Below are 26,792 nucleotides of genomic sequence, written 5' to 3'. Positions count from 1 at the left end.
TAAGATATCCTCCTGAACCTTGTCTTCTGTGGGTTCTGAAGCTGAATTGCTGGATTTGTGGCGATTTGGCTTTTGAACTGACCATTTGCCTTTTAGTGGGCAGTCCCCCACTAGCAGCGCTTGTATTTCACAACAAGTGCTGTTTGTTTTAGGGCATATCAGCTTCCCTTTCTCCTTCACCTTTGGGATGGATTTTTTTCCAATTCTGTCCCATGTCCTCTGGGACACCAGTGCCCTCAGGTGACTGTCCAGCCTCTGCTACACTCCCCTGATGCACTTTGACTAGGTGAGACATCTCTCTCACTTTATGTATGCCTGCGTGGGAACTTTTTTGGTCCCTATTTAAATTCTAGAAGAAAGTTTCTGCCAAACTCACCTCAGGTGCATTTCTTTCACCCTCTGCTGCTTCTATTTCAGCATTTTTGTTTCCCTCTGACCCTGTCTTGGCCTCTTTAAATTCGGAGAACTCTAACCTCGCTCCATTTAATTCTGCTGCCTTTCCTCTAGCCTCTTCAATCCTTATGGGCTGTATCACCTCCTGTGGGATATTTGAACCTTACTCAGCCCTCTGCACCTGTTCAGAATGTTGTTGGCTTTGCCAGCCTTTCCAGTATCTATGGACTGCCCTGAACTCTTTGGGAGTACTACCTTCCAACCGGTTAAATCATTAGCTAATAAAAGGTCCACCCCCTGCATACCCAGCGTTACTAGCCCCGTTACTAGCTCACTCTGCAGGTATTTTTTTTATTAAAGGAACTTCTACACACTCTCCAGTGAGTACCTCAATCAAGACACTGGCAATCACTCTGCTTTTGGGTGGAAACAGCTTCTCCACAGGCAGGGTTTGCACATAACCAGTTTCTCAGATAATGCTGGTCTCCTTCTCCAGTCTTTTTGTTTAGAAAAACTGGGGGTCATTTTCCCTTTAAAAACAAAATCCTGGTATGTATTCTGGCCCTCAGCCATGTTGGAGTACCCTTATGAGCTTCATGGCTATGGACACTGGCTTGACTGCTTTGTCCTCTGTTGGTGTGTTGGCATGCCAACAGTTCTCTCTTAGCTGGCCAGGCTTTCCACACTGAAAACACACTGGACGGGCCCTACTGGTTTACCATCTTGATTCCTTCTTTTAAAAGTTGGGGATTGATCTGAATATCCTTTGTTACTCCCCATTTCTCTCGCGCTTGCTTCAGCTTTATATATTGCCCTCTTATCTCTCCCTTGCCTGTAAGAATGACCAGATCCCAGTTTACTTTGAGTTACGGGTCTACTGGTTAACTCATACCTCATCTGCCATGATGGCTGCCTGTCTGGCCTTGGAGAGTCTTTGTTCTACCATTTGGGTTTTATGGAAAGGGGAAGGGAGCTTTTGAACTCCTAGGAGGGTTCATCTCTGAGGCTCCCACAGGTGGAATCTATCTTAAGCGCCTGTATCCATTGATGAAAATCAAGTGTTGGGAAAATCTTATCTTCACAAAGTGCATTTCTTTTAAAATTTGGAAGGACATTGCATTATTTGGATACTTGGATTATTTTTTTTACAAATAGGTGATAAATTCACCTTTGGATTAGGAGCAAGCATGCTTTTTCTAAGAAATGACCTGACCAGCATGGTACTTGATGAGGGGGGGCTCCTTGCTTGTTTTCACTGCAATTATTTTAATTTATGGGAAAACACTGCTTTAAAGGTAAAGGCTAGTGATTTACTGGAAATCACATGACAGAGATGAGCTTTAAGTTCTGAACTTGTTTTTTGAATTCATTTGAGACTGAACTGAGAAAGGGAAAAGCTGCCCAGCACGCACTCTCTTTGCCTTGCCTGGAATCGTGTGATGGTCAGCACCCAGCTAAGAATCCTTATTTCAGTGGGACTTTTCTGTCTTTGAAATCCTGAGAGGCTGAGACAAGAAGGGTTGATCCATCTCTATTTTCCTCCACATTGAAGCTCCGTTGGTGAGAACCTACAGATCTCTACTGGGACTAACGATCTGTCTTTACACGAGGCCGCTCCAGATCAACAGCGTCAAAACTCTGTGAGCTTTATCCTTTTATTTACATAAAAGTCTACTTGTCAACTATCAATTTCTGCAGAGATTCCTATCTGTTTTTTTATTCATTCATGGCATATGGGCATTGCTGGCTAGGCTAGCATTCAGGAGACATTTAAGAGTCAACCACATTACTGTGGGTTACATGTAGGCCAGACCAGGTAAGGACAGCAGATTTCCTTCCCTGAAGGGCCAGATGGGTTTTTACAACAATCATTTCATGATCATTGTTAGACTTTTTTAAATTCCAGAATTTTTTGAACTCAAATTCCACCATCTGCTATGGCAGGATTTGAACCCAGGTTCCCCCAAGCATTACCCTGGGTCTCTAGTTCAGCAATAATACCACTACGCTATTGCCTCCCCATTGTTTGTCTATGTATGCTATGTGTATGTGCTGGGAAATTTTAAGAGGAATAGATAGTTATACTTACAGATTACAAATGTATGTTAACCAGTTCTTCCAACTTGTTTTAAAAAAGAAGCTTTGTTTTATAATAAATCAATCACTCTGAGTTTATTGAAAGAAGCCTGGTTGGGGTCTCTTATGTTCTGGGTCTAACAGCAGCGAGGGTAAATAGTTGACCATTTTTGGTGAGTGAATTAAACTTTTAAACTAATGGTGCAACCTGCGGAGTAGTGGGGCTAGATAAAGTTCCCATTCCAGTCGAAACACAAGTTGCTTAACCCTTTTGAACTCTATATAAGTTTGCTTGGGCTGTTTTCAGTAAGTTTGGAATTTTTGGTGGTATGCCTCCGATACCAGCTCATGGGCCCTCAGGATAGCCTTTTTGGTCATCTCAGTTTGGTGAACTCTCATTAGTCAATAGAGAATAAACTTCATGGGCTTTTCCTATTAATTTGCTTTGCAGTAGCAGGGCCCAAACCTCCCCTGGCCACTTCAACTGCTTTGTAAACTTTTCAAATGAGACAGAAAATGCTTCCAAATTCCCTTCATTGAACATTGGTATCAATTTGGTGCACTTTAAGAGCTCAACACTCGGTCCTGAGCTAGGATCAGTTCCCTCACTAGAGGTACCTTAATCGGGTACAGTGGACTTCTCCCTACTCAGTTCAAACTTCCTTAATTCTCCTTCCTGCCTTTCCTTCTGGAAGGCCTGTTCTTTTTCCCTTTCTAGGAATTTTCTCTCATTCTTCCATCCCTGTCTCTCTCTTTCCTTCTTCCATTCCTGTCTCTCCTTTCTTCCTTTTTATCCTGTCCCCCTCTTTCCCTTTCCTTTTCTTGCCTCTCTCATTGTTTTTCTTTCACTTGCAATTCTAGCTCTATTCTCTGCTCTTCTATGCAAATTTTGGCTCAGGCAACCTGGTCTGTTTCAGGTTCTATATCTTCTGCCTGTTTGTCAGGAAGATATAATAATTTTCATATTGTTATTGGAATTTATTATAAGGTAGAGTAATAGTAAGATCTGTGTCTATGTCTGTGTGTGTGTGTGTGGCTTAATTGAATTAAAGGCAACTGGTCTGAAGGCTTTGATGTAATAAAAGATAAGCTAGGTTTGAAATGTTAAGTAGGTGAACATAGGTGTAAAGGGAACATTTGCATTTTTAAATAAACCAGACTAGATTGATTTCAAAAGAAGGAATTAAATATTATACCTAGCCAGAGGGAGTTAAGAAACAGTGTGTTTATTTTTCCCAAAGATTACTGGTAAAATTGGTACCATGAGAGATTTGTATTATTAAGGGGGTAAAGTCCAAAAATATAGTCAAACAATGAGAATTTGCATTCAAAGGGGAAAATATGGATAAAGGAGAGAAGGCTGTGTGCAATGTAAGGCATTCTAAAATCTAAAACAAGTGTGAAACACCTCCAGCATCTACACCTCAAGCTGCTGTCTACAAAGAACTGAAGTTAAGAAAACTCACTTTGAATTGGATTGTTCAGGGTATCGTGTTTCTTTGCCTGGATCTTTTAAAATCTATGTGTCTTACTGTTGCCTTAACAAACATGTAACTGGGTGTTAGATTAACTAGGGGATTTAGAAGTTATCATAGTAGTAATTTGTGGATCTATGTGTGTACTTAAAATCATTTCTTCTATTAATAAAGGTTTAATTTAGTTTTGTAAGAAACCTATAAGACTCAGTGGTCTTATTACTACTGAATTCAAGGCACGCATCTCAAAATTTATACAAATTGCAAAACAGTCATGGCAGTTGTTTCAAGTTTCCCTTTGGGATTTGAGCAGCTCAGCATTAACCATCAGGCTGTACCATAACAGTCTTCCACTTCTGGGATGAGGCCATAATCCTCAGCCAACATTGTTAGCACCTTGGGTCATCATGCCTATTTTCTCACAGCAAATCCCAACTGGTTGGCCACTGTTTTAAGCTGTTCTATGGTTAAAGCTGTTAACTTATGCCAAGTTAAATCCTCCTGTTCTACAAATGAATTCACATCTAAACCAGCCATTCTACATTATAGTATTAATTATCAAAACTTGCTGTTGTAGTCCTCTTGTTCTAAAGAAGCAATTTCAGCCCTTTTAGCTTCCAATTTATTCCTTGAATGTCAGATTGAGCTTGTTTGAGTCGAATTGGTTCACATCCCAGATGCAGCATCTAATTCTGACTACTACTCTCCGTCTTTGCATTATTGCACTCAAATGTAATTGTTTGATTTAAACACAAGTATTAAAACAGCAATACACTTTACACAAATTTAGTCACATCACAGTGACTTCACAAAAATGCTCCTACGCCAATTAATGTCATAGAGTTTGCAATTAAATCCCAAGCCCAAAGGCAGTTCCTCTCTTGTATCACTTCTCCCCAGATGATCTCTCATAAATTCATTTCATGCAAGCTCCAGAATCTTTGCCTAGATCAGTTCCTCTTCAAGCTGTTGGCAGTCTCAGTGAACGGTATTCAGAAATGACCCAGATGGTATTCACAGATCAGCTGCCCTTTTTATTCAGTGACTCTTTAAACAAAGTGATTCGTTTTATTAGCTTTAACAGAGGACAGTGTGTGGATTCAGAGGAGTGTGTCCTGTAATTATGATTATTTTTTTCTATGCCTGGCTGCTACATTATTTGTAGTCGTGTCAGCATGTTGGCCTGTTGAAATAAGCTAATAGGTTGCTATGCTGGGACCTTAGCAACAGAGCAGCCAATGGCTGAATTATCCTAACACAATTTCAGCTGCTGGAGGTAGGGTGGGAAGCAATAGCACATAGGTGGAAGAATATTGTACTGTAAAAGAAACAGCTCATTTGAAAGCATTCTGTTTCTTCCCTTTATTCTCTGAAGTCTGTAGCACTTATCTTCATAGTCATTATTTCACTCGGCTACTGCTGAGAGTTAGCTTTTATTCCCAAATCTTTGGGAAGAGAAATTTAAATGTCAGTCTAAGAGCAGTAAAATATTCACCACAAAGTGCAACCATGGAGCTTAGTATTCAAAGCTGTGCATGATACCTTGTGCCTGATGTTCAACAGTTCAGGAAACGCAGACATAAAGCATATTTTTAGATCTTCTAAGATCTTATTACCAAATCAAAGTGGTACATGGTATTCCTCAGTGCTAACTATGAGAAATGGGAATTTGTAAAAGGAAATGAAAATCTAGCAGACAGGACTACGTTCTGATGAAATGTCACTACCTGAAATGTTAACTGTTTTTCTCTCCACAGAAGCTGCCTGACCTGCTGAGTATTTCCAATGTTTTCTGGTTTTTTTTTAAATTTCAGATTTACAGCATTCACAGTATTTTTGCTTTAGGACTCTAGCTCGCTATGTTTTTAATCCAACAATAAAGGGGGGCAGCGCTGGATCTAACATTAGGAAGTGAATGGGGTCCAACAGGTACAGAAAGGGGAACATTTAAGAAACTAGCTTCTTTATAAAGATTGAAATAAAGAGGCAACAGTCAAAAATAAACATAGGGTGATTGTGACAAAAAAGTTTAAATGAGAAATTATCTAGCCTGAGTAAATTGGAAGGAGAAATTGACAGATAAACTAGAGGTATTCCCACAGAAAGTAAACCGGGTGCAAAGAAAACCGAGTTCCTGGATAAATAGAGAAATTCAAGTTAAAACACGACTTAAAAAAAGCACATAACAAATCTGAGAATGATGCAAAAGAGACTGAAGTGAAAGAGAGTGGAAACAAAAACTATTAAAAAGAGGTTGAGGTTAATTGGCCAGCCAGCGTGAAATCGTGGTCGGGAGCTGATCGCAGCCGGAGGCTCATTTCTCATCCGCTTCCAGACCCGTCGATCGCGCAGGCCCAACTAAATGAAAAATTCAGGCCGAAGATTCTTGTTTGTGATTGGAGTGCATGTCATTTTCAAACTTAATATGGAATTCAGTTGTATTATGATCACTAATTTCCCATGCGGATCTTTTTACTATGACATAACTAATTAACCCTGCCTTATTGCACGATGCTAGATAAAAAATAGTTTTATCCCTAGTTGGTTCCACAACATCTTGCTCCAGGAAATTGTCACGAAAGCATTCTACAAACTCGTCTTCCAGACTACCTTTGCCAGTTTGGTTGGTCCAGTCTATATGAAGATTAAAATCCCCCACAACAAGTATGTTGCCTTTGTTATAAGTTCCAATAATTTATTGTTTAATGCTCTGTCCACTGATATAACAACTGTTAGCGGGGGGCTATAAACTACTCTCACCAGCATTTTCTGAGCCAAGATCTTTTCTCACTAATGTCCTTATGTCATCCATTATTATCAGGGCTACCCCTCCGCCTTTATCATTTTGCTTGCCTTTTCAACATGTTGTGTACCCTGGAATATTTATTTCCCAACCGTGGTCACCTTTTAATCCTGTCTCTGTAATGGCGACCAGATCTAAACCATTTATCTCTATCTGTGCCACTAATTCATCCATCTTATAGCGGATGCTCCATGCATTCAAATAAAGTGAATTCAATTTAAATTTTTTTTTACTATTATCTGCATTGACCTTACTTTCTGAGGCACTGTTGCCATTAAAATCTCTGTCCCTTTCTGCTTGTCTTTAACCACATAGATACACTTTTTTGTTGCCTCAACTTTTTTCTTTGGATTTCTAAATCTCCCTTACCCTGAACCCTACTCCCCCTCTGTTAGTTTAAAGCTATTTTTTTCCTACTCTGACCATATTTGCTGATGCACCCTTATGTTCGTATGCTCTGTCCATTCCTGTCACACTTTGGTTCTCGTTATCGCTACCCTGCACTATTGCCTTGTCCTTTCTCTTTAACTTTCCAAATCTCCCTTCACCTGAACCCTCACACCCCACCACCTCATGCTATTTAATTTGAAGCCTTCTGTATAGCTCTAGTTATACAACTCACCAAGACACTGGTCCCAGTATGGTTCAAGTGAAGACTGTCCCAATGGTTTTTTAAAATTCATTCACGGGATGTGAGCTTCGCTGGCTGGGCCAGCATTTATTGCCCATACCTAGTTGCCCTTGAGAAGGTAGTGGTGAGCTGCCTTCTTGAACTGCTGCAGTCCATGTGGTGTAGGTACACCCACAGTGCTGTTAGGAAGGGAGTTCCAGGATTTTGACACAGCGACAGTGAAGGAATGGCGATATATTTCCAAGTCAGGATTGAGTGACTTGGAGGGGAACTTCCAGGTGGTGGTGTTCCCATCTATCTGCTGCCCTTGTCCTTCTAGATGGTAGCAGTTGTGGGTTTGGAAGGTGCTGTCTAAGGAGCCTTGATGAATTCCTGCAGTGCATCTAGTGGATGGTACACTGCTGCTACTGTGCATCAGTGATGGAGGGAGTGAATGTTTGTGGATGCGGTGCCAAACCAGTGGGCTGCTTAGTCCTGGATGGTGTTATGCTTCTTGAGTATTGTGGGAGCTGCACTCATCCAGGCAAGTGGGGAGTATTCCATCACACTCCCGACTTGTGCCTTATAGATGGTGGACAGGCTTTAGGGAGTCAGGAGGTGAGTTACTCGTCACAGGATTCCGAGCCTCTGACCTCCTCTTGTAGCTACAGTATTTATATGACTAGTCCAGTTCAGTTTTTGGGCAATGGTAACCCCCAGGATGTTGATAGCGGGGGATTCGGTGATGGTAATGCCATTGAACTTCAAGTGGCAATGGGTAGATTCCCTCTTGTTGGAGATGGTCATTGCCTGGCACTTGTGTGGCGCAGATGTTACTTGCTGCTTGTCAGCCCAAGCCTGGATTTTGTCCAGGTCTTGCTGTATTTGGACATGGACTGCTTCAGCATCTGAGGAATTGCGAATAGTGAACATTGTACAACCATCAGCTCACATTCCCACTCCTGAACTTATGATGGAAGGAAGGTCATTGATGAAGCAGCTGAAGATGGCTGGGCTGAGGACACTACCCTGAGGAACTCCTGCAGTGATGCCCTGGAGCTGAGATGATTGACCTCCAACAGCCACAACCATCTTCCTTTGTGCTAGGTATGACTCCAACCAGCGGAGAGTTTTCCCCCTGATTCCCATTGACTCCAGTTTAATTAGGGCTCCTTGATGCCACACTCGGTCAAGGACAGTCACTCTCACCTGACTTCAGGAGTTCAAATCTCTTGTCCATGTTTGAACCAAGGCTTCCTCTTTCCTGGTACTGGTGCCAGCACCCCATGAATCAAAACACATTTCACCCACATCAATCTTTAAGTCACGCATTCACCCCTCTGATCATATTTACCCTATGCCAATTTTCTTGTGGCTCTGGTAGTAATCCAGAGATTATTACCTTTGTGGTTCTGTTTTTTAAGATAGCCCTTAGTTGCTCACACTCCTTCAGCAGAACCTCTCTCTTAGTCCGACCTATTGTGGACTATGACAACCGGATCCGTCCACCACACATCACCCCACCTCCGCCCCACTCCAGGTTCCTCTCTAGCCCAGAGAGGATGTCCTTAACCCTGCACCAAGCAGACAATACAGCCTTCAGGACTCACATTGTCAGCTACAGAGAACAGTATCTATCCTCCCAACGATATTGTCCCCCTACTATAACTACATTCCTTTTTACTCCCCCCAACTTGAATGACTCCCTGCAGCACGGTTAGTTTGCTCATCCATCCTGCAGTCCCTATTCTCATCCACACAAGCTGAAAGACCCTCAAACCTGTTGGACAATTGCTATCTTCTGGGTCCCCTTACCTGCCTCACTTGCAGTCACACCCTCCTGTCCCTAACCATGGACCAAATTAGAAGTACCTACTCTAAGGGGTGTGACTACATCCCGGAAAAAAGTGGCCAGGTAACCTTCCTTTCTGTGATGCATCGCAACCCCATCAACTCTAAGCCAAAGTTCCTTGAGCTGCAGACATTTACTACAGATGTGGATGCCATGGGTTACACTGGCATTCACCAGCACCCACATACAACAACTGAAATACATCACATTTTCTGCCATCTTTATTTAATTAATTAGGCTTCAAGTTTAGAAACGTAACTCAACTGTTATCTGTGGTTACATTAAGTAATTTAACTAGTTAAGCTTTAAATTTAATGCAATATTTATAACTCTGCAGTACCAGTTTAAACTACTGCCCCTGATTACAGGGATAAAATCTTAAAACTGACCACTCTGTGGTCACAAAACCTGTCTGCTTTTATAGAGAGCTGGTGACTCACAACTCAAGTGCAACTGCTAAGTCAGCTTCCTATTGTAGTAGCCAGTAATAGTAACCTGTAGTAATTCAGCCAACCCATGTCAACTGATTGACGGATAACTGCTAATGTCAGGCAGTTTCTGTTAAACTTGGCTTTTTAAAGTTGGCAGTTTTAACATTCTAAGCCAGAGTCTGACTTTTAATCGAAGTTATTGCTTCCCTCCCTGTGTTGAAACTCTTTCGAGTTATCAACAGTCACAGATTGCAACTCTTTCGAGTACAATCACAGTTCTTGGTTTCCAGGAGTGGGACATGAACCCACAACCCTCTGATTCAAAGGTGAGGGTGCTATGAACTGAGCCACAGCTGACACCTCCTACCTGTGTTGAACCCTGTCAAAACAGAAACAACTTTACTAAGTATGCTGATATGAAATGGAAATTCATCTGATTTTTCCTGTGGGGCGGAGGGAGAAAAGGAAAGAGCAGGTTCATATTGGTATGATGAATTCAGCAGGGGGTGGGAGAGTAATCGCGCAGCTCGTTCAACATGTGCCTTATCAAACACTTTCTAATTAGCTTGCCAGTATTTCCATAGCAACAGCCCACGGCTCTGTAGCTGTAACTATGGAAATCACGCCTGACCAATTGGAACATATGCTCTGAACTGATGCACTTGAATCATCTGTAGCATAATTGAAGTCTGCATGCCTCCACTTTCTTCAGTCTTTATAGTATTGGTATATATCAGAAACACAGACATCCAGAGATTGGCATACGCTGGGGAAGTCTGCGGTTAAATCAAATTCTCCTGTACATCCAGCCAGTTAAAGACAGCAGATTTCAGTCTGGTGAAATGCTCAGATCTGCTTCAGTAAGTTGCTCTACGTTTTTATAAAAAAAAAATCCATAATCATTTGCAAAACATATTTACAATTCATGAAAATTAACTAACATCAGCGAGCATCAGTCCAGAGTCATTTTTTATTATTTGCTATAATCATTCTTATCTTTTCATGCTGCACAGTAAACCACAGGGTGGAAGGAGACAACAAAGGGACTTGGGCAATGATAGACCAGAGTAACTTCAGCAAAAGCCTACCCTTCCTCCTTGTGCAGAAAAAAATGTGCCTCTCCTCAACCTCTGCCCTTTTATTTCTTTATTCTGTCCTGGGATGTGAGCATTGCTGACAAGGCCAGCATTTGCATCCCAAAATGGCTTTGAACTGAGTGGCTTGCTAGGCTGTTTCAAAGAGCAGTTAAGAATCAACCACATTGCCATGGATCTGGAGTCACATGTAGGCCAGACCAGGTAAGGACAGCAGATTTCTTTCCCTGAAATGAACCAGATGGGATTTTAAAACAATCAATGATAGTTGTCATGACCACCATTACTGAGGCTAGCTTTATATTCCAGATTTATTAATGGAATTTAAATTCCACCAGCTGCCATTTGAACCTGTGTTCCCAGAGCATTAGGCTGGGCCTTAGAGTTACTAGTCCAGTGACATTACCATTACACCGCTGCCTTCCCTTCAGCTGGACATGTCGGGTTCAAGACAACTTAAATGTTAAATTAATTGTGTTACTGAAGGAGAACACTGCTGGTAGGCACATTATGGTGAATAAAGTAATGAATAAATGGATGAGTTATAGATGTAAATGCTGTATGGCCCCAAAGGCATTGGCCAGGGTGTTCCGTGCCCACTGGCATTGGGCGTGTTCAGTGGCATGAGCGGACAATATGGCGAGAAGGCCAAAAATCGGTTTCACAATGTCGTGAAACCAGTTTGCGATTGTCCGTTCGGCCCATCGATTGGGGGCTGCGTTCCCCGCCATTGGAAATCAGGAAACTCATTGTAATACATCAACATATCATTATAGGCCAGCCCACCGTACTCATCCACCCCCCACCACTGCCCCCCAGCTGGATCGTCCAACCATGTCGGCGTCTTTTCCCGCCGACGTGTTTCACAACAGTATATATAAGGCATGCACTTGGCGACTTTGCTCGGGAAGTCAAAGTTTGTTTGCCTACCTTGCTTCAGTCAGCAATTGCCGTCATCAGCGCCAGGCTTCACAGACAGCACTCTTAGGGGTCTCATGGGTAGGTCTCTACCTACCAGATCAGCCATATGTGGGTGGCTTTTCAATGGCTGCAGGGATAGGGCTTGCTTGGGGAAGGGGCAGAAGTGGCCTCAGGCAAAGGAAGAGGCTGCTGTACTGGGGAAGGAAGGTATCCCAGGGTAGGTATGGGGGCACATGTTGACCTGTGCAAGTGGTATCAAGATGGTGAGGGCTGAGGAGGCAGTCTCCAGAGGAGATGAGGCCAGATGGAGATGTGAGGGTGTGTGTGTGTGAGAATGGGTGATGATGTCCCTTGAGCTGGCAGTGAGTGAGATGCCAGTGAATGTGTGATGGGCTTGTGAGTGTGTGAGTTTAGAGCGATGAGATGGTAGCCATACCCTGGCTGCAAGGATGAGATCATTCATCCTCTATCTGCATTGGATGGCCAACCTCTTCTGTGCAGCATTGGCACTGATCACCATTGTCACCAAACCGGAGTGGTAATGTAGCTGCCCTTCCTGCAGCCAGAGCGAGGGTGGAGGATATCACAGTGAGCCTCCACGGCATCCAAAAGGCGCTCGAGGGCTGCAGTCCTCTTGCTTTTCGAGGCCATGTCTTCTTTGCTGCAGTCCTAGGCTGGAAGCACTGAGCACGGCTGTACTTTAAATGTGGTCCCTGGCGTGATGAAGCGGCGAGGTGATGGCATGGCAGGCAAATCGGAACCTGCCCGCCATCGAAACCGTGTATATCCCGGGAATGCATAATTAGTGTGGTGGGTTTGGGATGATACGGCGTGAAAAGCTGCATTGCGGCCGGTGGTAAAAATGTAGCTTTTCCCACCTGCTATCGCATATAGTGCAATTCTGGGACGACTCAGCCCATCATATTTCAGTGTAATTCAAATAATCTGCTTATACCTGAGGTCCTTGTACAAGCTACCATCACGTATTCTTCCAGGGCACATAGACAAATATGACTTGATGGTCAATCCAAATTTACCAGGTTTACAGGATTACAGGAACATTTGCTAATAAATGGTTGCTGGTGTTCACAATGATTGGTTTTGGTAAATTCATCAAGTTCGTTTGGAGGTTGTCCTGGCTGTACAAGGCTTGCATGTTGGAAGTTAGTGGCACCATCAGCATAAACCCAGTATAAAAACAGCTTATGAGAGAGACAGAAATAGAGATAAAGGGAGTGATTTTAACTCTATCCCTTACAGCAACCGAGCAGGTAATGTGTCCTGGGTGGCTTAATTGACAGATCCCTGCCTACTTCCTAATTCTGAACCTGCTGATCCTAATTATAACCTATTCTTCTAAACAGGTTCAAAGTCATCCACTTGGGTGACATCATTGGTTCCCGACTGCTATTTTAACTCAAGGCCTGAATGGAGAAGCCATTATAGCTTCCCTCCTATGAAACTCTCCCATGACCCCAGCTTTGGTATTAAGATTCTACACATTGGCACTGACAGTGGATAAAAAAGTGCTTGCATTTATATAGTGCCCTCACAACCTCAGTACACCCCACTTTACCACAATTAAACACTTTTGAAGTCACTGTGGTATGATAAAAGACGTGGCAGCCCCACAAACAGCAATGTAATGACCGGATAATCTGTTTTAGTGATGTTGGTTGAGAGGTAAATATTGGTCATGAAGAGCTCCTCTGGCCTTCTTTGAAATAGTGTCTTGGGATATTTTATGTCTATCTGAGAGGGCAGACTGAGCCTTGATTTAACGTCTCCTCTGAAAGATGGTACCTCCTGACAGTGCAGCACTACCTCAGTACTGCACTGGAGTTTCAGTCTAGATTTTCTACTTAAGTCTCTGGGGTGGAACTTGAATAGCAAGGATCAGAAATTTTCCTACTTGCACAGTACTTGCAGCAGAGATCAGAAACTATCCTCTTCATACATTAAACACGTAGGCATCAGACACTAGCCTTGTATGTTGGATGCACAGGAATCATAGATTCCCCTTCTTTTAGATGCAGGGATCAGAGACTATCATCCTTATGAAATACAAATAGCTCTCATTTCATCCCATCAGGCTGGTCAGGATTTAGACCCAGGTCCTAGATATGAAAGGACAGTGTCCTAATCCACTACATCAGTCATGTCCTTCTGAGAGATGAGGTAATCAGCTACAAAAGGATTATTGAATATTGATGGAGAGGCGAGTTATGGAGAAAAGAATGGAAGAAATGTTCAATTATGATGTAAAGGCCATTATGAGTGTGGGTCAGGTTTGATGGATCAGGTGGTCTTTTCCTGCCCGCCAATTATGTTTGTAAAAGGGGGATGGGCAAGGCTGTCACTTAATATTGAGCTGACAGCATTGTAACACCAAAATGTGTGTGAGTTTATGTTGTCAGGTTAAGACAGTAATGTATTGTGAAATTGTGTAAAAGCACTCAATGCAACTGCCTCGCAGATATTACCAGAGAAAAGCTTTGCAATCGGTTCATGATGCTATCCCTAACTTTTCCTGCTGCACCGTGACAAATTTAAAGAATAAGAGACCCATTTTATTTCTCAGCTAGCTAATCTTTGCTTTTAAGTGGAGAGTGCATGTAGAGGCAGTTTGAGAAGCGAGTATACTGTATATCACCTATGGTATTTGTTTTTAGGACTGAAGGTGGGGAGTTGGGGGTTGGTGGTGGTGCCAGGCCTACTGCTTAATACTTTAGGTCTACTGCATTCTTTACTGCACCGTGGGACCACTTTTAATCTGCTTTGCCTGGTGTAAACGGGATAGTAATGGCCTCAAAACTGCAGCGGTGACTTCACCCCCACCCCGTTTATGCTCCCGATCCACTCACAAACATTTTATTTGGGACCATGGGCCCATATGGGAACTTCAATACTGTATGCACATCACGGTCCTATGGTATACATAGGACTTCAATGCTATTTCGATGTGTAAATTTCTAAAGCCTTTGCAGTACCCATTGATATCCAGCATTGAGCAGTCTGACCAATAGTACTTAAAGCTTCTGCTAGTGTCTGCAGAGGGTTGTGTTTGCTATTCTGGCATTTGAAAATAACACTGTTTGACTTTGTATACTCTGTGTGACACCCATCATTTCTTGACTTTTATGGAATGTGACTGCTCTGACTTGCCCCACAAAGACCTTTTGGTGCGCACTGGCCCATCTGATCTTACACTCCCAGCCGATTGCCCCCTCCCTTCCCGGGGATAACGCTTCAAGCGATTCTGCAACCAGAGCTGCTGGAATTCCCACCTCGTTGCCTGGACTGGCGTGCTGCCTGTGATCACCGGAACCACATTACTGAGGCTGGGCCCTCAAAATGGTTCAGGTCGCTTGGCAGGGACATTAGCGGTTGCACCACCTGCTGCCCATCCAAAATTTTCCTAACCTTAAAATCAACACCACAATGTGGTAAATTTTTAACTTTGCCGCTCAGGCAAAACTGCTGAAATGAAAACTGGGCGGGTTCTACAATGGGAGATTCCATGCAGACCAACCGATTAAGAATGATCCCCCATTTGTTCACAGCATCCTGCCTTAGATTAGAACTCTCCAGGGTTATGTTGTCAGTCAAAAATTCTAATTCTGATCTGAACATTTCCAGCTAATTTGGCTCAATAGCCAATAAACCGCTGCCTGATGTCTGTGTGTATTAGACTATCCCATCAAAGTGCTAATAATACAAGATGGAGCTGACAGCAGAACATAAAGTCCACTAATTCTGAAGGGTGCATGACATTTAGGAACAACAGGAAGTTAGGTACAGGTGGAGGGATGGCTCTGTTAATTAATGATGTTATCGGCACATTGGAGAGGGATGAACCAAGTTCAGTAAACCAGAATGGAGAAGTGGTTTGGGTTGGGATGAGAAATGATAAAGGCAAGAAGTCACTTGTGGGAGTCGTGTACAGGGCCCCTAATTGTAACTACATGTTGGGACAGAGTATAAAAGAAGAGATAATTGGAGTTTATCAGAAAGGTACGGCGATAATCATGGGGGATTTCAATCTGCATATCGATGGGAAAAATCAGATGGGCAAAGGTAGCATAATGTTCACTATTTGTAAATAAACTCTCAACAATGTCTCCCTGCCTATTGCTCCTTGTTCCGATGAGCAGTGTTCTTGTCACTCAGATGTGAAGCCTCTCTGCAAAAGATAAAGGCAGGTGTCTCGGTCCAGGGCCCCTTCCCTGCGCTTTGTGCAGCCTTCAGGCCAAAGTGATGGTCCGTTCTCACACTCCCTGGACACATTAGTGATGCCTGCAACTCGATGGTGCTGGTCATTGCTGCCAGAATGTCGTGGGCGGGTGTCACAGAGTTCCGTCATTCTCTCTGTGTGGTCTCAGCACCTTTAAGGTGGGGCTGGCCCCCATCTCTTCAGCATCTGTGACCAGTGATGCTGTGCTCCTGAAGAGGTCAGGAGCTGAAGGCGGACAAAGGATCAGGTGCTTTTAAAGTTTCATGGCTGCGTCTCCATGAAATGACCCTGATCATAGAACGCATGCGAGCTGCCCTTGGACAGGCAGGAGTCAGACATTCTCAGAGGCTATGTGAAGATCTATGGAGTGTTCTCACTGCATGTTGTCATCACCCTCCTGCAATCGAGTGACTATTAGGGCCTCCACTGTGTGTCCGTGACAGGAGCATTATCACATAGGGTATGTGCGCTGCCATTAGTCAGACTGGAGTCAAACCTTCATAGATGCAATGTGAGGATCTGTGGTGTCTCCTCACTGCATATCGCCATCATCCTCCACAAATCTAGCACCTATGAGGGCCTCCTGAGCGCGCCTGCCTCGTCTGGCCAATGCGAGGGTCTCATTGCCGTCACCGTTGATGTTGACGACCTCCTCACCCTCATCGCCATTGAGGTCCTCCTCATCGGAGCAGACTTCCAGCTCCTCCATCTCCTCCTCAGCCAGTGCCTTTCCCCGTTGCTGCGCCAGGTTGTGAAGGGCGCAGCAGGCGACGACGATGCGTGACACCTTCTGTGGACAATATTGCAGGGCTCTGCCAGACCGGTCCAGGCACTGGAACCTCATTTTCAGCACCCTGATGGTTTGCTCCACTTAATTGCAGCATGAGCCTTGTTATAAGTTCGCTCTGCTGCAGTCTGAGGCCGCCGCACGGGTGTCGTCAGCCACATCCTCTGTGGGTAGCCCTTATCCCCGGAGACGCCATCCCTGCAGCCTCTGTGGACCCTGGAAGATGTCAGGGATCTGTGACCGACTGAGAATGTAGGCGTCGTGGATGCTTCCTGAAAACCATGTGCAGACCTACTGGATGCCTTGTGGTGGTCACAAGCCAGCTGCACATTCAGCCAACGTGTGCAGACGATCCAGCGTGGGGAGATGATTCTGGTGGGTTGGCCTAATAATATTATGCAGATGCATTACAATTAGATTCCCAACATCCGAAGGCCCTCCATCGATGGGCTGAGTGGACGATCGTAAACTGGTTTCACGACATCATTGAATTGATTTTTGGCCTTCTTGCCTTATTGTCCGCTAATGCTGCCGAACATGCTCGAGGCCAGTGGGCATGGAAATTTTTTTTAAATTCATTCACAGATTGTGGGCTTCACTGGCTGGGCCAGCATTTATTGCCCATCTCTAGGTGCCCTTGAGAAGGTGGTGGTGAGCTGCCTTCTTGAACCACTGCAGTCCATGTGGTGTAGGTACACCCACAGTGCTGTTAGGAAGGGAGTTTCAGGATTTTGACTAAGCGACAATGAAGAAACAGTGATATATTTCCAAGTCAGGATGGCGAGTAACTTGGAGGGGAACTTCCAGGTGGTGGTGTTCCCATCTACCTGCTGCTCTTGTCCTTTCAGATAGGAGTGGTCGTTGGTTTGGAAGGTGCTGTCTAAGAGCCTTGTTGAATTCCTGCAGTGCACCTTGTAGATGGTACACACTGCTGCTACTGTGCTTCGGTGGTGGAGGAAGTGAATGTTTGTGGATGTGGTGCCAATCAAGTGGGCTGCTTTGATCTGGACGGTGTCAAGCTTCTTGAGTATTGTGGGAGCTGCACTCATCCAGGCAAGTGGGAAGTATTCCATCACACTCCTGACTTGTGCCTTGTAGATGGTGGACAGGCTTTGAGGAGTCAGGAGGTGAGTTACTCGTCACACAACTCCTAGCTTCTGATCTACTCTTGTAACCACAGTATTTATATGACTAGCCCAGTTCAGTTTCTGGTCAATGGTAATCCCCAGGATGTTGATAATGGGGGATTCAGTGATGATAATGCCATTGAACATCAAGGGGTGATGGTTGGATTCTCTCTTGTTGGAGATGGTCATTGCCTAACACTTGTGTGGCACGAATGTTACTTGTCGCTTGTCAGCCAAAGCATGGATATTGTCCGCACCTTGCTGCATTTGGACATGGGCTGCTTCAGTATCTGAGGAGTCGCAAATGGTGCTGAACATTGTGCAATCATCAGCGAACATCCCCACTTCTGACCTTATGATGGAAGGAAGGTCATTGATGAAGCAGCTGAAATTGGTTGGGCCGAGGACACTACCCTGATGCACTCCTGCAGTGATGTCCTGGAGCTGAGAAAACTGACCTCCAACAACCAAAACCATCTTCCTTTGTGCTAGGTATGACTCCAACCAGCTGAGCGTTTTAACTCTGATTTCCATTGATTCCAGTTTTGCTAGGACCCCTTGATGCTGCACTCAGTCAAATGCGGCCTTGATGTCAAGGGCAGTCACCCTCACCTCACCTCGCGAGTTCAGCTCTTTTGTCCATGTTTGAACCAAGGCTGTAATGAGGTCAGGAGCTGAGTGGCCCTGGCGGAACCCAAACTGGGTATCAGTGAGCAGGTTATTGCTAAGCAAGTGCCGCTTGATAGCTCTATTGATGACCTCTTCCATTTCTTTACTGATGATGGAGAGTAGACTGATGGGGTGGTAATTGGCCAGGTTTCATTTGTCCTGTGTACAGGACATACCTGGATTTTGTGTACAGGACATACCTGGGCAATTTTCCACACAGTCGGGTAGATACCAGTGTTGTAGCTGTGCTGGAATAGCTTGGCTAGGAACATGGCAAGTCTTGGGGTAGTACTATTGCCGGGATATTGTCAGACCCCATAGCCTTTGCACTATCCAGTGCCTTCAGCCGTTTCTTGATATCATGTGGAGTGAATCAAATTGGCTGAAGACTGGCATCTGTGATGCTGGGGACCTCCGGACGAGGCCAAGATGGATCATCCACTCGGCACTTCTGGCTGAAGATTATAGCAAATGCTTCAGCCTTATCTTTTGCACTGATGTGCTGGGCTCCCTCATCATTGAGGATGGGGATATTTGTGGAGCCTCCTCCTGCAGTCAGTTGTTTAATTTCCACCACCGTTCACGATTGTTTGTGGCAGGATTGCAGAGCTTAGATCTGACCCGTTGGATGTGGGATCGATTAACTCTGTCTATAACTTGCTGCTTATGCTGTTTGTGATGCAAGTAGTCCTGTGTTATAGCTTCACCAGGTTGACACCTCACTGGCTTGGTGCTGGTCCTGGCATGCCCTCCTGCACTCTTCATTGAACCAAGGTTGATTCCCTAGCTTGATGGTAATGGTAGAGTGGGGGATATGCCAGGCCATGAGGTTATAGATTGTGTTCGAGTACAATTCTGCTGCTGCTGATGGCCCACAGTGCCTCATGGATGTCCAGTTTTGAATTGCTAGATCTGTTTGAAATCTATCCCATTTAGCACGGTGGTAGTGCTACACAACATGGTGGAGGGTATCCTCAACGTGAAGGCGGGACTTTGTCTCCACAATGACTGTGCGGTGGTCACCCCTACCCATACTGGCATGGACAGATGCATATGCAGTAGGCGGGTTGGTGAGGATGAGGTCAAGTATGTTTTTCCCTCATGTTGGTTCCCTTACCACTTGCTCCAGACCCAGTCTAGCAGCTATTTCATTTAGGACTCGGCCAGCTCGCTCAGTAGTGGTGCTACCGAGCCACTCTTGGTGATGGACATTGAAGTCCCCCACCCAGAGTACATTCTGTGCCCTTGCCACCCTCAGTGCTTCATCTAAGTGATGTTCAACATGGAGCACTGATTCATCAGCTGAGGAGGGCGGTACATGGTAATCAGCAGGGGGTTTCCTTGCCCATGTTTGACTTGATGCCATGAGACTTCATGGGGTCCAAAGTTGATGTTGAGGGCCCCTAGGGCAACTCCCTCCCGACTGTATCCTACTGTGTCGCCACCTCTGCAGGGCCTGTCATGCCAGTGGGACAGGACATACCCAGGGATGGTGATAGTGGTGCCTGGGACATTATCTGTATGATTCCTTGAGGATGACTATGTCAGGCTGTTGCTTGACTAGTCTGTGAGACAGCTCTCCCGATTTTGGCGCTAGCCCCCAGATGTTAGTAAGGAGAAATTTGAAGGGTTGACGGGGCTGAGATTACCATTGTCGTTTCCGGTGCCTATGTCGATGTCAGGTGGTCCGTCCGGTTTCATTCCTTTTTTGAGGCTTTGTAGCGGTTTGTTACAACTGAGTGGCTTGCTAGGCCATTTCAAAGGGCATTTAAGAGTCAACCGCATTGCTGTGGGTTTGGAATCATGTGTAGGCCAGACCAGGTAATGACGACCCATTTCCTTCCCTAAGGGACATTAGTGAACCAGATGGGTTTTTACAACAATCAACAATGGTTTCATGGTCATCATTAGACTTTTACTTGCAGATTTTTATTGAATTCAAATTCCACCATCTGCCATGGCACCCAATTCCGCCCCAAGAGAAAGCTAGCTAGTTATATAATGATGGATAGTAAGAGTTTCTATAGATATTTAAATAAGAAAAGAGTTAACTAAGTGAGCATTGCTCCTATAGAAAGTGCTTCTGGGGAATTGATAATGGAATTGGGGAGGTGGGGGATGAATTAAGCAGTTATTTTGCATCGGCCTTCACTATAGACGACACAAATAATATCTCAAAAATAGTTGTGAATCAGGAAATGAAAAGGGTGAGAGGAACGCAGGAAAATTATACTCACTAAGGAAGTGGTATTGAGCAAATTGTTGGAGCTGCGGACTGACAAATCCCTGGGTCTGTATGGCTTCACCCTAAGGCCTTGAAAGAAGTGGCTAGTGAGATAGTTGATGCATTGGTTTTAGTTTTCCAAAATTCCCTAGATTCGGGAAAGGTGCCATTTGATTGTAATTCCTTTATTCAAAAAGGAAGGGAGATAGAAAGCAGGAAACTATAGGCCAGTTAGCTTAACATCTGTCATAGGGAAAATGTTGGAAGCTATTATTAAAGATGTTATGGCAGGGCACTCAGAAAAATTCAAGGCAATCAGGCAGAGTCAACATGGTTTTGTGAAAGAGAAATCGTGTTTAACCAATTCATTGGAGTTCTTTGAAGGAGTCACATGTGCTGTGGATAAAGGGGAGCCGGTGGATGTACTGCACTTAGATTTCCAGAAAGCATTTGATAAAGTGCCACATCAAAGGTCATTGCGGAAATAAAAGCTCATGGTGTAGGGGGTAACATATTGGCATGGATAGAAGATTGGCTAGCTAACAGGAAGCAGAGAGTAGGCATAAATGAGTCTTTTTCTGGTAGGCAGGATGTGACGAGTGGTGTGCCACGGGATCAATGCTGGGGCCTCAACTTTTTACAATTTATATAAATAACTTGGATGAAGGGACCAAAGGTGTGGTTGTTAAATTTGCTGATGATACAAAGATAGGTAGGAAAGTAAGTTGTGAAGAGGACATAAGGAGGCTTCAAAGGGACATAAATTGGTTAAATGAGTGGGCAAAAATCTGGAAAATGGAGTATAATGTGGGCAAATGTGAAATTGTCCATTTTGGCAGGAAGAATAAATAAGAAGCTTATTATCCAAATGGTGAGAGATTGCAGAGCTCTGAGATTCAGAGGGATCTGTGTGCTCTAGTGCATGAATCACAAAAAGCTGGTGTGCAGGTGGAGCAAGTAATTAGGAAAGCTAATAGCATTTTATTGTTTATTGTGTGGAGAATTGATTACAAAAGTAGGGAGGTTATGCTTCAGTTGTACAGGGCACTAGTGAACCATATCTGGAGTACTGTGTACAGTACTGGTCTCCTTGTTTAAGGAAAGATATAAATGAGTTAGACGCAGTTCAGAGAAGGTTTATTAATCTAATACCGGGAATGGGAGAGTTGTCTTATGAGGAAAGATTGGGCAGGTTAGGAGTTTAGAAGAGTAAGAAGTGACTTAACTGAAGCCTTTAAGATCCTGAGGAGTCTTGACAGGGTGTCTCTTGTGGGACAATCTAGAACTTGGGGGTCACCGTTTAAAAATAAGGGGTCGCTCATTTAAGACAGAGATGAGGAGAATATTTTTCTCTCAGAGGGTCGTGAGTCTTTGGAACTCTCTCCCTCAAAAGGCGGTGGAAGCAGAGTCTGTGAATATTTTCAAGGCAGAGGCAGATAGAGTCTTGATTAACAAGGGGGTGAAAGGTTATCGGGGGTAGGCAGGAATGTGGGGTTGAGGTTACAATCAGACCAGACATGATCTTATTGAATAGTGGAGCAGGCTTGAGGGGCCGAGTGGCCTACTCCTGCTCCTAATTTGTATGCTCATGTGTTTGTATGTATGAATGCTCGTATAAGCATAACTAAGAATTCTAAGCAAAATCACAAGAGGCTGTGGCTTACAATTTTCCGACTGTCGCTAGTATGAAGCAAAATTAAGATCCCAGCAGGACTTTACTGGCAGTTTAAGTTGCAAGCTGGAAACCATTGGATGCTTTCCAACTGAATTTCTTGCCAACGGCAGGTGATGGATAGTGAAAGCTACCACATGATTCCTCAACAACACGGCTGATAGACAGTGAGTAACTAATGATTGCAGTTATGTAAGGCGAGCTGGAATCTGGCACCCCAGAGGGCTGCGTTTGTTATTCTGACATTTGTAAATAACACTGTTTGACTTTGTATGCCCTGTGTGACACCATAAGATATCTGCAATCTAAGAGAGCAGGAATCCTTGTATAATCCTCTCAAGATATAACCAATTAAATGGAAGATTTGAAAAAAAACATTGAAGCCAGAGTTCTCCTAGTGTGCATAGAATCTGGTGTTCCATTTCAAGATGTTTTGAGGATAAAATGTTTCTCGGCCAGCGTGGATCTATCGCGATTGTATTTATGTCTTCTCCAAGACTCTGGTATCAAACGTAGATATTAATGGAAATGGCATAACAGTGTGAAAAGATCCCCACTCAAGAGAACATCTAGTGCCTTAATTTGGTTAGATTGACTCTTAAAGTTAGAGTTTGGCCGTCTCTCTGTTGTTAACTCCAGCTGTCAATAATTATTTGCGTTGAATCTCGGAAATGAGTCCTTGTCCCTGCAAAAGACTTCTTTTGCCCCTCTAAGATGTTGAACAGAAAGAACAATGATTTTTTAACAACAGTATTACGTGTATCCAGAATGAGTCCCTCTCTACGTGTTTATGAATCTCACCATGGTGAACTTGTCTGTTCTGATTGTTACCAATTTAGCAGGCTATTCTTTGAATAGCAAAACTTAGTCACTTTGTTCAGAGCTTGAGTTGATTGATGTGTCATAATGTGTGTTTAGACTAACACCCTGAGTCCATGCTCATTGTGCATTGTAGGAGGGAAGCATTGACTGTTAGGACTGGATTTTCGTCCCCAAGGCGGATAGTTTGAGTTGGGAAATTTCCCGACTTGCTAGGCACACCTTAGTAAAAAGTAAGCTGAAACATGCAAGTTTTGCTCCAAGAGGGGTGGGGGCAGGGGCAGGGGCAGGAGCAGGGGCAGGATAAAGTTGGGCTTAACGACACTAGAAGCAGAATGTAGGAGGCCATGGGGTTCGTGAGTGCTGAGGCGGACTACTTAGAAGGCCCACCTCAGTTCTCTGGTACTTCTTCCCAGTTGTTTTACAAGCTATTGTCTAGCCCTCACCCCTTCACACCCGACTACTAACCCCGCAAGGCCCCTCTTAGCTTTCATGCTGTCAATGCCAACTCATTAGTTCCACCCAGCTCCCAGTCCCCCTCAATGCCCTGTTCCAATTCAATGCCAACTCATGCACCTACCCACCCCTTATGCCCTCTCATAGCCCCATGACAACTCAATGCCAACTCATGCCTTGACCCATTCCCATTCCCCCTCATAGCCCCCATGTGAACTTAATGCCAACTCATGCACCCCACCCTCCCACCCAATGCCTTTTCATAACCCCATGCCATCTTGGCTTAGTCACTCACCCAGTACCCAGCATAGGCACACCTCAGTAGCCATGTGAAGATGAAAAATAATAAACTTCTAACAATCTAATACAGTTCTCACTCCTATACATTTAATAATGAAAATACCCCCATTCATTAAATCCTTTCAAAGCTTTTAAGTCTCCACAAGTGGTTAATCTCTTATTAAACAAACAAACTTCTATTTAATCCCCACATCAAAGACAGCAAATTCTTTAATTGCCTCTTTAAACTGTGAAACTGTGAACTTAGCGTCTCTTCTGGGATAATTGTAGCTCAGCCAAGCATTCATAATGACATCATAATAGCCCTTGGGGAAATGTGAACAAAAAAGCTCTATTGAAACTGCATGAACAAATGCTAACTGTTTTTCCATTCTACACCAGAAGGCCTGTCAATCAAAGCAGCCCAGCAGAGGGTTTTTTCTTTAACTCTCACCGACAGTGCTGCCTTTTTTTAATGTTTAAAGAGCAGAGAATTTTTAAAACTTCAGATCGTGACACTTAAACAGACTTTATCCACCAGATTCTTATTCAAGGGCGTTTATGCCTACTCCATCAATTTCTGACTCCCACACTGTGGGTCAAGGCCCTTGCAACAGCCATATTGCGTTCTGTTTGAACTGAGCACTAAGTTCTAATGGCCCTACAGGGTTTGGGTTTCTCATCTGTGGGAATCACAACTGTCCCCTTCCCCTGCTTGGATCTGTTGGAAATGGGGGCGGGCCTTCCACATCTGGGTCCCATCCACCGTTTTTAAAGGTCTGTTGAGTCTTCTCAACTCTGCAAAAATCCGGTCCTTAGAGTGTGAGGCAGTGGTGGAACATGTGGTCCTGCTCAATATTTTATCTTCTTGCGACGGACACCTTAGGGTTTTGGTTTCCTCTTGGCTGAGTTTGGATTGTGTAGAGTTTGATAATAGTTTCTGTCAAATATAATGCTGATTCAGAATAGTCATGGGAAGTTATATTCAGAAAATATTTCCAACATGGGTTTGGACTATGTGTGCATTTACATTTGTTTGTGGGGGAATGGGGGTGATATTTAAACAGGGATGAGCACCAATCTGGTTTGCATCTGCATATGCGCATTTGTGTCTTGTTCTGGCGTACACATCTTCATGTGGGTGTCAGCCTGATAAACACACGTGAACACCAATTTGGTGAACCTATGCACCTGTCAGTCTGTAATGCACATGTGTGTGTATCGATGTGCTATTTCCCCGGCAGCCTGGTATGCACATGTGTGTGTCAGCCTGGCACGCACATAAGTGTGTCAGTCTGCTGAGTATATACGCACATATCAGTCCGGTGTGTAAGGGCGGGTGTGTCAGCATGATGTGCACATGTCAATCTGGAATGCACATGTGTATGGCATCCTGGTGTGCGTGTAAGTATATTGGTGTGCTGTATACATGTTTGGCATGCGTACGTGCGTCAGTGTGGTGTGTACATCAGCCTGATCTGTGTTTGTTTGTATCAGCCTGCTGCGCACGTGTGTGTATCAGTCTGCGAGGTGCGTGCGTGCGTCAGCCTGGTGTGTGCATGTGTGCCTGCATGTCAGTCTGGTGCCGATTTTTCTGATGTTTCTTTGTGATTTTGTGTTCGCTATTTTCACAGGCCCCCTTCATCTCTTGTTGCAGATGAGCAGCAAGCGCTCAAGCAGCTTCCGACGAGCGATATCCAATGGACACAGGAACCTGCCACGTGAATTCCTGCTCGATGAGCCCGGACTTACCTTCTACAAACGTCTAGTGAGGCATGTAGCATACGAGATCCTGCCTTGTGAGGTGGACAGGCGCTGGTACTACAGCCAATACCGAGGCTGCCCACCACCTCTTTTTATGACAGTCCTCACGATCGTTCAGGTTAATATCAAGTTTGATACAGATCTGCCAACATATTAGTCCTTTCTTTGTTTCTTATCATCACTCTTGCATTCTAAGTTCAACAATGATAACAGCAAACGCCAGGAAATAACTCCAAAAGTCCATTGCTATAAGTTCCTGTAACCTTCCCGCTGCTCCATGTGTAAAGTGAAAAATCCACCATTTCTTTAAATACAAAAAAAATGGGGGTGGTGGGTGAAATTAGCCTTTCCCTGTAGCACAACTATGGCGCATAGGAAAAGGAAGTACGTAAAACAGGCTGCTGATTCGCTACTGGCAAAGACCAATCCGAACTCTTTATGTTTTGCCATCATTTTACACAATTACAAGATTCACACTGAAAGGCAATCATATGGGAGAAATCAGGTGTGCTTAATTATGTAAATGGTCTCATCCTGGGGCCATATAAGAATAAAGTCCTCCTCTTCCCACACACAAAGCTGTTTGTTGGTAACCTTTATGTTGGTGGTTAGTAATTGCAAATCAATCAGGTATGATAGTGTGATTAAAGGGCTGGAATTCCTTTTTTAAGAGATTTATTTTCATATATAGATTGGTTCCAAAAATGTAAGTAGGGCCGTCTTCCTGCCAACAACTAGCTCTTGCAATCATTTTCTCCCTTCGGTTCTAATGAACAGACTGTTGGCAAAGAAGGCTGGGTGAGGTGTCCAATGGCTAAATATGTGATAGATTTTGTTGTCATCTATATGGAGTTACTCTGTTGCTATGGAAAAGGGGGGGAAATGGGGGAAAGTTTGATTAAAGCCAATCTGCATTGCAGTTTATTTAATGTAAAACTTATTTCAGAGCTTGGCTTATGCAATAGTTATTGCAATAGTAAAATAATCTCTGGCATCTGAATAGTCTTAATATGGTTCATTTCAACATCCCAACATCTTTTTTTATTCATTCATGGGATGTGAACGTCACTGGCAAGGCCAGAATTTATTGCCCATCCCTAATTGCC

The 26,792-nt window shown here is 44.0% G+C and overlaps 1 protein-coding gene across 5 annotated transcripts in view; it reads left to right on the top strand.

Moving 5' to 3' along the window:
• The window catches only part of rhbdl1 (rhomboid, veinlet-like 1 (Drosophila)), a 231,802-nt gene that overhangs the window by 115,281 nt on the left and 89,729 nt on the right, over positions 1-26,792 (top strand). For 3 of the 5 annotated variants that reach the window (XM_078559081.1, XM_078559082.1, XM_078559083.1), the window contains one exon: positions 25,580-25,804. In XM_078559081.1, coding sequence (XP_078415207.1) covers positions 25,580-25,804 — 225 coding nt within the window. Of the gene's footprint in view, positions 1-25,556; positions 25,805-26,792 lie in introns of all 5 variants that reach the window. The other 2 variants (XM_078559084.1, XM_078559085.1) reach the window with 1 other exon arrangement.

This window comes from Cetorhinus maximus, chromosome 15 (assembly GCF_964194155.1).
Source record: "Cetorhinus maximus chromosome 15, sCetMax3.hap1.1, whole genome shotgun sequence".
In the NCBI taxonomy this organism is placed as follows: domain Eukaryota; kingdom Metazoa; phylum Chordata; class Chondrichthyes; order Lamniformes; family Cetorhinidae; genus Cetorhinus; species Cetorhinus maximus.
This window is presented reverse-complemented; position numbering and strand designations above follow the sequence as displayed.